This window comes from Malus domestica, chromosome 03 (genome assembly GCF_042453785.1).
Source record: "Malus domestica chromosome 03, GDT2T_hap1".
Lineage (NCBI taxonomy): Eukaryota > Viridiplantae > Streptophyta > Magnoliopsida > Rosales > Rosaceae > Malus > Malus domestica.
This window is the reverse complement of record NC_091663.1, coordinates 2,784,810-2,797,881: the sequence shown is the minus strand read 5'-3', so window position 1 is coordinate 2,797,881 and position 13,072 is coordinate 2,784,810. Positions and strand designations below refer to the sequence as shown.

The 13,072-nt window shown below is 36.5% G+C and overlaps 1 protein-coding gene and 2 long non-coding RNA genes across 4 annotated transcripts; all 3 read right to left on the bottom strand.

Annotated features, from left to right (window-relative positions):
- Positions 1-2,093: 2,093 nt before the first annotated feature.
- On the bottom strand, positions 2,094-3,068 carry LOC103407607 (heavy metal-associated isoprenylated plant protein 47-like). Its single transcript, XM_070818110.1, has 3 exons — positions 2,891-3,068; positions 2,606-2,687; positions 2,094-2,500 (listed from the first exon to the last, which is right to left on the bottom strand). Exons 1-3 carry the CDS (start codon positions 2,897-2,899, stop codon positions 2,217-2,219), a joined length of 375 nt encoding a protein of 124 aa, XP_070674211.1. The 5' UTR covers positions 2,900-3,068; the 3' UTR covers positions 2,094-2,216.
- Positions 3,069-6,138: 3,070 nt separating this feature from the next.
- LOC139194024 (uncharacterized) lies at positions 6,139-6,875 on the bottom strand. The gene is made up of 2 exons (XR_011578694.1): positions 6,529-6,875; positions 6,139-6,353 (listed from the first exon to the last, which is right to left on the bottom strand). It is a non-coding gene; the product is annotated as an uncharacterized lncRNA (long non-coding RNA).
- Positions 6,876-7,448: 573 nt separating this feature from the next.
- LOC139194023 (uncharacterized) lies at positions 7,449-9,146 on the bottom strand. Of its 2 annotated transcripts, none has more exons than XR_011578693.1 (3): positions 8,935-9,146; positions 7,919-8,002; positions 7,449-7,773 (listed from the first exon to the last, which is right to left on the bottom strand). It is a non-coding gene; the product is annotated as an uncharacterized lncRNA (long non-coding RNA). The 2 variants fall into 2 exon arrangements; XR_011578692.1 differs by lacking the exon at positions 8,935-9,146 and adding an exon at positions 8,303-8,404.
- Between the last annotated feature and the right edge of the window lie 3,926 nt (positions 9,147-13,072).

The window sequence follows — 13,072 nt, the reverse complement described above, 5'->3', positions numbered from 1 at the left end:
TAGGAAATGTTGTGGGAGAATGATCTCCTTTTATAAAAGAGAGTTTCTAGCTTTGTTCTGACATTGACACGTGTTGTGTTGTGATTGACTTCTGATGTTGACACGCGTTGCTCTATGATTGGCTTCTGATGTCGACACGTGTCGCACTGTGATTGGTCTCCTGGTTGGAGGGAAACTCTTCTAGATCCTTAACGGTATAACGTTGACCGGTGCTCAGTAGTTTCGGGATTGGTCAAGTATGGTACAAACAAATTTCAAAAATCATTTTGATTGGAAGGTCCAATTTCAAAGACCAAATCGTGATAAAAACCCTACATATAATTTAGTTTAACATTTGGTTGTTTAATTGGAGATAGCATAAAAATTGTTTTCCTATAATATATACTTCAATGTTTAATTTGTCACTAAAGAGATAAGATCAATTAAGCAGTAGCTTACTTGACATGTGGATCGGGTGCCTATGATTGAACTATATTGGCTCGTGGTACAATCCGAAATTTCTCTGCGTTGTTTTTTGGCTCAACATCGTCACATTGACTTGTGTCTCAACATCGTCACATTGACTTGTGTCCTCACTTTGAGGCCACATGAGTAGTACATGGTGTAGATTAATTTGGCCATCTTTCGATGAATTCCCTGAAAAGTATGTATAGGGAGAACAATGTTACACAAATTGAAAGTCAAATTTGAAATTAAGTTTAAGCTTTTACCCGGTTCAAAAAAAAAAGTTTAATATTTTATGAGTAATACATGGTGTAGATTAATTTGGCCATCTTTCGATGAATTCCCTGAAAAGTATGTATAGGGAGAACAATGTTACACAAATTGAAAGTCGAATTTGAAATTAAGTTTAAGCTTTTACCCGGTTCAAAAAAAAAAGTTTAATATTTTATAATAGAAAAATGTTAGAGAAACGACAATTTTATTTCATTTTTTTAAAAGATAACCAGTCGGTGGCTTTGTCATAGCAGTCTACTCTTTCGGGGGCCGAGAAGATTTACAGAGTCATTTTAGTCTCTCCTGGCCACCATCTTGTGATTCACCCAGCTCTATGAATCGAACTCAGGACATATGTTGTGTAGAATACGTGTTTAGAATTCGTCTCCAACCACTGGACCACCTATACAGTTTTAGACTACAATAATTCATTATCTGATGTGGCAAGTAATAAGTTTTCGTATGTGTAATGTACATAAAATTAAGTTGCCTCCAATGGTTTTTTCGCAATGAAACCTTCAGTCCCAAAATCAAAAGCAAAACGAAATCAACCCTTGGGTATAATAAAGTTGTGTCATCACCACGTTTCTACTCTTGTGGTGAAATTACTCCCTATTTCGTTATTGAGTTGGGGTCATAACTTTCGAGCCTTCTTCTTTAGTATTCTACCTAGTCAGTTCAATTCTGTGATCTTCCCTATCCTTTTTCTTTTCCTAGTATGATGATGAAACAAAACAATAATATGGGTGCATCATCTCCAATGGTCAATTTCTTAATTTAAAAAGAATCTTGCGTATACATTAAATAAAGTAGATGGCCTGCTCAGCCACCCTGATCTATACTCAAGCCCAAAAAAGTCACCGCAACAAGCGAGTCCATATCACTCGTAAAGCTAGACAACACCCACAACAGACTAGATTGTATTTTTGCTGCTTCATCAATGGAATAACTCATTTTTTATAGAAAAATAAAAGAAACGCACCCCTAGAAGATTGGTTGAAACTTCGACCTTGTGGTTAACAGCCAGCCACACGCGGAGAAAGCTTAGGTGGACAGGACCCATTTTGTAGAGTAATCAAGAAATAGAGATAGTTTGAAGTGTGTTGACACCCTGATTAACCATGCATCCACACATGCTGCTATATAATCATACTTTCACCCATTTATTGGTCGAAAATTAGTATGGATCAGTACAGGTACATAATTAAAGGCAACTCATATAAATGATGGTCTCTTTGGATTACAAACTTGTTATGTTTGTGATAAAAGTGTTTCTTATAAAAGCACTTATGATCAGAAATGTTTCGTAGTACCTGAGCAATTCCATATAGGTTAGGAAACGCATGAAAAAGGCACAAGCAGAAACACAAACAAAATTTCAAAGAGAGAAGCAATTGATATAAAATATTTCTTATCAACTTTAGATCCATGCATCTACAAGGGAAAAGAGAAAATGAAAATGATCATAATCAAGTTCAACTAATTCATGTCATACGCAATTACATTATGGAGCAAGTGGTTGGTTCTGGATATTCATGAACCAGTTCACAGTACATTGGACGAAACTGGGGAGTGCAACAGTATTGAACACAGCTTGCTGAAGGAGCTGGAGTTGACTTTTGCTCAGTTTTAACTGCCGGCTTCACTTCTTCAACTTTGACTATGGTGCAGGAACAGCCGAGCTTTTTCCTCAATGACCTCGTCAAGCAAACCGAGTCTACACCATCCCCGATCACCTCCACAAGATCTTTGTTTTCTCCTTCTATCGACACTTTACTAACACCTGCTTTCATTAATTATGATACTCTTTAATAACCATGCCAACTATAATTAACAATGAAATCGTTGAAAGAAAATTTGAATCATGATAATATCATAAGGCACATACCCTGTGCACGAGCTGCAATCTTCAAGGCCTTTCTTCTGCATTTGTCACAGTGCATTGGCACCTTCACAACGATCTTCATTTGCTGCACCATCAATTTGTACAAAAGATGTATAAACAATATGATCAATTTATACATTTAATTAATGTCAGCTAATTTAAGAAAACCTTCTCGCCTTATTAATTAGTTTCAGTTGGATTAAAAGAAAAAATGTATAAAATGTATATAACTGCAACAAGATGCAAGAGTAGTAGAATATATATATATATATATATGAAAAGGCTTACCGGCGGCATTTTTGAGAGAATATTGTGTGATAGAAGTTTTAAGTTTTTGGGATGGAAACCCAATGAAAGTAGAACTATTTATCGATTACCATGCTACTTATAGAAGATAGGATCCCCTTTAATATTTTTCTTGACTTGTTTTACAGGTCCACGCATGCCTACCCTGTACCAATTACATGAGATCGTACACTTCTTCTTTTCTTTTTATAGGGAAAAGCTTTCAGTACTATTCACTTTAACGAAAAACCACATTTTTACATTAAAAAGTCAATTCTAGTACTATTCATTTTACCATTTATTTTGTCCTTAACGTTAAAATTAAAAAATTTCAAACCTTTTTCACTAGTTTTCTTTTTTATTTATTATTTATAAGTCAGATCTGAAGAGCGAACTAAATAGGTTAGGTTTTTCATTATGATCAAATTAGTTACAAGTTACAACCAATGTTGTACTTATAATTTAATATCGCACATGAACTCCACAAGAATATGACAGTGACAAGACAAGTGTATATACTCTTTTTGTTCTTTCAGTGGTCTCTAATATTTTTGCTATTAAACAAGCACTTGATTTAATAATACTCTTTTTCTTACAACAAACAAAAACAATAAAGTCTTATTAACTGTATAAATCTTAAAACATCATTGCACTTAGTTTTATACCAAATTCTGCATTAACTCCAAATACTCTGTCTTAATGTTGACAAATGTTTCAAATTCATATAACTGTTGGTACAGCTAATAAATAATAAAAACATAAAATAAAAGTTGAGTGATATAGCTACTACTGTACTAGCTAGCAACTGCATGTAGCTAACTTTCGTGCAAATCATGATGCACATTACTGATGGTGAACGTTCTTTCATGTGAAATTTTTGCTTATATTCATGATCTTTCTGCTTCTACCATCCATCGTTTCAAATGATTTTCATCATATGTTTTCTTTGTATGTGGGGTTGATTTTTGGTTTTACGTTTTTTTTTTCCTCAAGAAGGTTTGGCTTTGTATTGCCCTTTGTGGAACAAAAAATAATCAAGAAAAATATAGAGGCGACACATGAACTTTTGAGTTAATAAGATAAAATTACCCTTAAGGCACACCAGAATTCTCACACATGTAACAAACAATAATAACTCAATCGAGCTCAAAGGTGATCAAAATGATATTCTTTTAAAACTCTCTCATCACTCCTCATCAAATCCTTGCCCACAAGGTAACTCTCAATTATTCTTTTCAAATTGGGATTAATTGATTAATTACCAAATTAATTGCAAGATATTATTTCACATAATATCTTGCAATCAATCCCACAAATCAACCATATGTGTCCGATCCCAAATTTCCTAATAAGGCCGGCCACACCCCTATATATAGCCCCTCATTTTCTCAAACAACCTAAATCTAATTCTCTTCTGAAATTCTCCAAATTTCTCCAAATACTTTCTCCCTCAAATTCTAACTTTGGCATCAGAGGTTCTTTGACCAAAGGCCCTCCCCCATTCATCATGGGCGCATGACGCTCTTGGCCTTAACCTAAGGTGTTAATTGTTTTGCAGGTGCATTTTCGTCCAAGAAGAAGACAGAAATTTGCATCCGCACCATTGTTTGTATTTCTGTTTTTATTTTAATAAGATCGAGGGAATGAGAACACTATCATCCCTTAAAAAAAAAAAAAGTTACTAGCTAGCAACTAAACTTCAAGAAAATTAATCAAAACATTTTGAAGAACACCATTCAACCACTGAAAAGTTATCCACATGCTTTATGGGTGGTTTGAGAGTGAGATGCTTAAAAAAAAAAGCACCCATGAAAAAAAGCTATGAGGGTTTTAGGTGTTTGGTAGACTAAAAAAAAATGTTTATTTTGAAAGCTGCTGTGAGAATAAGCTGAAATCAAAGGAAAAAGCTGAAGCTGTTATTTGCAGCTTTGGAAAAATGGCTTTTTTTCAAAGCACACGGAGCTACAGTGCTCCTTTAATGAAAAGACGCACTATCAGATTGCTTTTTTTTCCAAAATCACTTATACGAAAAAGTTTACCAAACAATCTGCTAATTTATTTCACAGCCGCTTATTCTCACAGCACAACCGCTTAATCTCACAGCAGTTTTTTCTCAAAGCACAGCAATACCAAACCAGCCCTTACACTCTGAAGCACCCCACGTAGCTATAATTAATCCACTTGATCTATAAACCATAACGATAACGAAATTTAGTATTACTGGAGACAATTATATTTTGATATCCAGAATTTGAACGCATACTAATATATAGTCAACTTGAGTTTCATCCAATCTGGATTAGCTAATACTAGAAAACAAAAATAGTCAATGATTAAAAGAGAAACGGACTTTCGTGAAGATTCATCAACAACATCATTAAGGCAGCCAATTAAATTCATAAAACGGAAGAATAATGCACATAAAAATCTTTGAGTCTAATTTAAAAAAAATGAATTATGCTTATGACTTCCCACTGAAAATGTGTCATGCCTGAACGACCGAGCTTAAAATCCTAATAGAACAGCTGCAGGGAAAATGGACTCAACAAAAATTAACGACAATATTGAGTTGATGAATCCATTTAAGCACAAAAGTTTAGGCATTCACCAGTAGTCCGACTTGAACGGCGTCTCATAAGCTCTAACAAATATTGTAACTGTGGATGCCCATGAAAAGGGGGTAAGCACACCTAAGTTTCTATAGTACAAACACCAATCCAACAATTATATTCCATACATTCTCAACTCCAACTTTCAGTACAAAACCAAATTAATTACATCAGTCAGCATCATGAAATAGTTGGTGCAAAATATTTGATAAAAATGAATAGGCTGAGGGGTGGTTTGGAAGTGAGGTGCTTAAAAAAAAAAAGCACCCATGAAAAAAAACTGTGAGGGTTTTAGGTGTTTGGTAAACAAAAAAACAAGCTTATTTTGGAAGTTGCTGTGAGAATAAGCTGAAATCAAAGGAAAAAGCTGAAGCTGCTATTTGCAGCTTTGGAAAACTGGCTTTTTTTCAAAGCACACAGAATTACAGTGCTCCTTTAATGAAAAGACCCGCTATCAGACTGCTTTTTTTCCAAAAGTGCTTTTTCCAAAAGCACTTTTACAAAAAAGTTTACCAAACGCTCTGCTGATTTATTTCACAGCCGCTTATTCTCACAGCACAGCCGCTTATTCTCACAGCACAGCCGCTTATTCTCACAGTAACTTTTTTTCAAAGCACAACAATACCAAACCAACCCTAAGTATGGGAAAACTTCACTATCATTAATTCAAAACAGTTATTTAAAGGAAATTCAAAATAAAAAACAAAAGAACTCGCCTAGCAAATCCTTCTTGGATCTTCCACTCTTCCTAAATTCTCTTTGCCACAGACACAATCGTCAGAGCTTGGGAACCGAATCCTTTGTTCAGAACTATCGCGGAAGTGACCGACTATCAGGACCACGTCATCTTCAAGCGGCTGCGGGCGAAGCAAGGTTGAGATAAACAACAAAGAACCATCTTTATTAATGTAGTGAAAAACACAATTCATATAAAACAACAGTTTCCACCACCATATTCATTTCAACAGCAAGCACAGAAATTGCATATAAAAGAAATTAAAAAAATTGAAGAAACAGAGGTATGAACAATACCAAACCCAGGCCCACCGGGTCCTGCGCTGCTACTGCGCAGTGTAATCTGCTTCTCCGAGACCATTTGTTCCATAAAATCTGACGCTTTTGAGCTCCAATTTGTGCAAACACTTCCAGAGCTTGAAGAGGTGCTGAGAAAAATGGGTTTAGAAAGTAGGGAAGAAAGTGCCAGAAGCTAAAACTGCACTAATCATTTTTTTACTTCAGATTCTCAGATTCTGTCACTTTGTCGTTGTTTCTCCCTTTTTCTTGTCAGCTCTCAACAAAACAAATATCTTCTGAGTTCTCTTTCTCTCTCTCTGCAATTCCCACGCCCAGCTCCCTCCCATCTGTCTCTGCCATCCCCCTCTCCCTCACAATCTCACTGAGTCGAAACCCCTAGCTCCCATCTCTCTCCAATCTGTCAGTTCCTCTGTCCTCCTCCCCCAACAATGCTCTGACCGAAGCAACAAGCACAGTCATCTCTCCCCGAGTCAAAAGTCACAGCCCTCATTTCTCTTCCTCTCACCAAATCCCAATCTCTCTCCCTCCCTCCTTCCCTATTCTCTCTCTGCTCGCTCGCTCTCTCCTGTCTGCATGGTCTGACCGAGTCCTACTGCAACTCAGAATACTTCTCCTCAATCACTCCAAATTGCTAATTGGGTTACACTCCGAAGCCCACATTTTCTACACAATCTAAACCTAACTCTCACTAAGCCACAAACACACAATTCGACATCTCACAAACATTGAAATATAACCATTTCACGTAAGCAATGCAAGATCCATAAACCAAGACGAATTACAATAAAACAAAATTGAAAAGAAAATAAGAATTTACCACCAATGTAAACAAACCTCAGCAATTATGTGTATTAGACATTTAACCAAATCTCATACAACAAAATTAGTAACTCTCTGTTCACTGACTCATAGTCCACTGCACTCAAATTCATTGTCTAAAATATATAAAATGTGGTAACAAAAATGATGCATTTCAATATAGAGAATGTTAGGCAACCAATGATTTAAGATCCAAAAAGTTCCCAACTCCAGCACCTTTATGTGACCAAAAAACTTTACCAAGTGAGCACTGAAGCAGGCCGCTATACATCTACTCATAGTTGACTGAGTTATCACTGTTTCAAATAAAGAAGAAAGGAAGAAGGATATTCAGTTGCAGTCAACCATTAGAGACTCACCTGAGAAATCCGAAGAGCCGCTTCCTTCTTTCTCCTTTGTGGTGAAGATTTTATGAATAAAAGACTGAAACGAATGGGTAAACACAAAATCCAATTAATTAACAAAATCTGATAAAAAAAACACCCTTCTGTTTGCCGAACGATCCTTTTTTTTTATCCACAAAATAGAAAAGAAGAAGAACTTGGGAACAAAAATAAGAAAAAGGAACCTTCTTTTTCACATCTTGATTGCTGACAGTCATTTCCGAAACTGCAACTTTTTCATCAACTGTTATTCACAGACCTTCACAAACCTACAGATAACAGATAAATACTGCAATTAGATCAAAACCCTCCAAACCGGATAATTAAATTGCTCCTATTTATTTAAATCGTCAAAAAAAAAGAAGGAAATTTCATGAATTGGACAAAATAAATTATAGATTAAAAACAAAGGACATCGTGAGAATATTGGTAAAATATTGAGATTGAACAAACGAATACAATTCCTAGAGAATAAGAATCTAGTTACCTACATCCAAAAAATAGCATCAAAGACAAACACCCAAATGCAATTCAGTTTCAGATGACAGAATAAATAGAACATAAATTACCAGAACTTGGTGAAGGATTACAATGAGACAGTTAAGGTTCCAAGGTCTTTGCTTTCTTGAATCAATCAATTATTTTTCAAAACAATCTAAGGTCCACATAAATTTCCATGCTTCTATAGTTTAGAGCTAACTTCTTCTTCTTAAGCCTTTTCCCATCATGTGGGGTCGGCTAACTTCAAATTACGAAATCTATTTTATTTTTTCAGTTTACATGTGTGTGAAAATCTAAATTCCAACTCATACGATCATAACTGCATAAGAGATAACAAAATTGATTTCCCGAATTCATCGAACATTGAGAATTCATAACAAAAATGTGGGAAACAACTTCAACCTCCACTACACCATTCAAACTCCTAGTCTTTAAATTAAAAACCAGAAAGCAAATAATTGTACTAAAAATATAGTAAATTCGGTATAAATTCAAATCAACTTAACAAAAATCAATAGAGCTACCAATCAAAATAGCAATTTTGTAACTACATATAATGTTTATAGTGCTATGCAAAACTCATATTTGAATGAAGGCCTTTACTATGCAAAACTCATATTTCGAATCTGAAACTGCATGATATGAATAGAGTTTGTAAACCTAATCCTAAAGCACAAAAGATTTGAAAACGACTCATCACCCTTTCAATCAGCTGAGGCTGTCATGGGCTTCAAATCTCAGTCATTATGTTCAACCATGGCATTTGTCCTCAATCTCAGGCCTTCCTGTCTCTGCGCGCTCTTTCTTTCTTTCTTTCTCTCCTCTCATATGTCATTCTCTCTCGTAGCCGGCCTCAGGAGTGCAGGTAGTGAGAGTGATGCCACCACTCAATCTCCTCTCTCTCTCTCTCTCTCTCCCTTGAATGGTACACCCTTGTGACTCTGTCTACCTACAAGCGGTATGCCTTCCCCTCACCAAATCCCTATCTCTCTCACTCTTCCTTCCTCCCTCCCCCTCTCGCATCCTCCTCTTTGCAAGCCGCATGCCTTCCCCTCACCAAATCCCTCTCTCTCCCTCCTGCTCTCTCTCCTGACGGCACGGTCTCACCGAGTCCCTCTGCAGCTCACAGAAAGAAAGGAAATGAAAGTCTCCCTAACACGCGGCATCAAGATCACCCGTAGCTCCCATCTCTCTCCAATCTGTCAATCCCTATATGCCCCTCCTCTCCTCTCGCCACAGCCACAGCCACACCCAGCTGTCTCCTCTCTCTAATTTGTCAGCCCTTATGTCCCCATCCCCTCTCTCTCCCCGAGTCAAACCTGAGATGCAGCCCAAAGGCTACAAATCGGGCCTGAAGCCGGAGGGGGTTTTTTTGTAAATAAAGAGAAAGGTGGGAAAAAGCATTCGAGTGGCAATATTGTAAATAAACTGAAATGTGGTTCAAAACACTATTCACATGAATAGTGCCAATTTCCCTCCTACTTTAGACTAAAGTAATATAATAATTTCTAGGGTTTTTTTAGAGATAGGCCTTTGAAACTCTTATTTTCCAAACAAAATCCTATCTAATATTGAAACTTTGCAAGATGTTTATTTAGTCAATTATCTATTAGTTTATCACAAAAAATTTGAAGGAAATGCATTGCATGATGGATTTAACATTATCAAGTTGATTATATAGCGAGCTGACAAACATTGTGAGTGTAGAAAATATGTAGTAATTAATGAAAGAAGTTTAAACACACCAATTGGGGCATATTGCGGCAAGTTTTTTAGATATGACCTCGCATCAAGTCGTCTTTTGTGTTAATTTGTAAGCTTAACTGGTTTTGTTGTGTTGTGTCAATTAGTTAAATTAAGCGGTACATCCAATTGGGGCTTATAAACATTTTAATTCTCCCTAAAAATCTAAGGGCATTTAATCAGGATTTTAAGTGATTCTTTAAAGTTTAAGGGGTATTCGATCATGATTTTTAAGAAATTCATACATTCCAAATGTATTCATTTAGAAATTGATTCGAAGATATTTTTAAAAAGTTGGGAAACTCGAAAAAATTAGAAATATTTCACATAATATTTTAAACATTCTCAAATCGCTCCCTGAAAATTTGAGGGAATTCACTTAAAATTTTACATAAAAGTTTTAAAAATTATTAAACTTCATCAAAATTCATAAATTTTTAAATCTATTATAATCCTTTAAAATCTGAATGGAGTAAAAAATTCAAATCTAAACCTAATATGAAACAATCACTAAATTACATAGAATTTCTAAACCAAATCTAACAAGGATCAATTACAATTCTAATACGATGTTGTAATTACTTGGAGTTTTTTAGGGCAATATGTAACACCCACCCCCATTTATAAAGATATTTTTGTGTAATTATCCCCTAAACATTTTAATATATCAAATTGGTCCTCTTTGACTACCCAATCAAGATCCAAAACATTGGATCCCTTTCTTTCTGAAGTGGCCACGTGGCAGCCCCCCCTCCACTCTTCTCTTTTCTCTCTCTGTTCCCCCGTGACTCCCTTCTTCTTTTCTTCTTCTTTCTGTTTTCTTTTCTTTTTCTTCTGTCTCCCTCTCGGCTCTCTCTCTCATATCTCCTTCATCTCTCTTCTTTGCACCGCAGCACGCAAGCACCCATCGCATGCACCCATCTCCCTGCGCGAGGAACATCACCATCACCATCTCGTCCTCATGGCCGCGGTGAATCTGTCACTCTCGCTTTTCTCGATTCGGTGGGGAAAGGACGAGGTGAATCTGTCGCTCTCGCTTTTCTCGATTCGGTTTTACGAGAAGATGAACTACACTCGGTGGGTTTTTCCCTAAATTTCCCTACTTTGGATATGTAATTCTTGTTAGATCTTGAAGCTTTTTGTGTAAATTAAGGTAATTTTTGAATCATTATGCACTGTAATTCCATAATTTGATCTATTGGAATTTGGGTTTGCTTCAACTTCGTGTTTGTTTCTGGGGATTTGGGGGAATTTCGGCGGTGGTGATTGTGATTGGCGGTCCAGAGGAATCCTCGCGCTCGGCGGATTCCGGCGGCTCCACTCCCTTTCCACCATTCAGTAAGCCCTCCTCCGCCTCTTCCAGCTCTGCTCCTTCTTCTTCCTCGTCGGAGCATCCTCCTCGCGAAAATATCGAAAATATCGAAAATATCTTGAAAATATAAAAAATATCTTGAAAATATCTTGAAAATATCGAAAATATCGCGATATTTGGACGATAATTAAGTGGATATATGTAAAAATATCGTTATTTCAAAAACACGATATTATAGGCGAAGTATCGCCGATAATATCGATATTTTCATCCTTGGTAATGATCATACCCTCAGAGGTAGCCACTTATACTGAGATTCGCCAATAATCCTTGTCGATACGAACTTCAGCGGCTAAAACCTAGAGGGGCAAAAAACAAAAAACATGAGTGGGCAAAAACAAAGCTTTTTGAAACCATTTCTCTTTCCAAAAATAATAACCCCTCACCGTAAAACTCGTATAATTTCCCATAAAATAATAATACATAAGTATATTGAAATCAGGCTTGAGAGTAATGAAAGCCAAAGTGAGTGCCATGTCAAGTATTTCAGTAATAAATATGCAAGCCAGGTGATTTGAATCAATATAATATGATATGTCAGTCGGAGTCACCTAACGTAACATATACAGCTGAACCTATAACTCATAACCAATTCATGCACACAAGTCAGAACCACCTAATGTGGTCTGTACAACATGCTGGGTGTAAATAGATACGCTGAAGTGCTACGATCACGTGAAGGCTATGCGAAGTATCGTAAGTCACCTACGAGTCGAAACCACCTAATGTGGTATGTACGACAAGCTGGCACCTGCCTTGGATCCAAGGTAAGCGTGTGGTGCGGGAGGTGAACGATCACGTGAAGGCTAGGCCCTGGCCTCGGGCAGAGCACTAACACCGGGGTGCAGAATAATGAGCATTAAATGCATCTAAACATAACCATACACACTGCAATCACGATCATCAATATGTACTCACCTGAAACTTACCTGGGTGTCCACAGCATCATGCAATAATATGCATATCTATACTAATGCATATACTAAAATAACATGCAAGTATGACATGGCACTTAAAATATACGCAAATTAAAACAGTTTATGAGAAAATGTAAAACATATATATGTATATATAGAAAACCAAAAGCCCACTCACCCGGAGTCCACGCTACAACTCCCTAGCACAAACATCGAGGTGTCACAAGTGATCGGCGCCTAGAACAATTATCAACTCACATCTCAGAATCCTTATCAATAGAACACATAACTTACATAAATCACATCCTAAAGGACATTCTAGAATGATTTGAGACTCATTAACCAAAAGTCAACTGTCAGTCAAAGGTCGACGGTAGGGTCCATAATCCTACGTAACTCGATCCGGAAGATCCGAACTCAGATTTTTGATCCGTAACTTCCAAAGATCCACATTATGCTTCTAGAATAACATACTAAAATTTCATTACGATCCAATGGTTGGATCTCCGCCAATTGCAAATTCATGTGGCGGTTAATGTTTTATTTTACAAACTTACAAATCTAATTCGGAAAGATATGTACGTCGAATTCCCGATCCGTAAGTTCCTATGGTCCTCAAATATTACGTACTATAATGTATTAAAGCTTAGTAACGATCCAACGGTTGGATCATCGATTGCTATACTATTTAAGTGGCAGACCTTAATGAATTTTCGCCGGATTCTGCAGATTTTGCAGACTTCCAGGGCAATCTTTAGAACTCCATATCTCGCTTGTTTTTTAACCAAAATCGACTCATAATATAC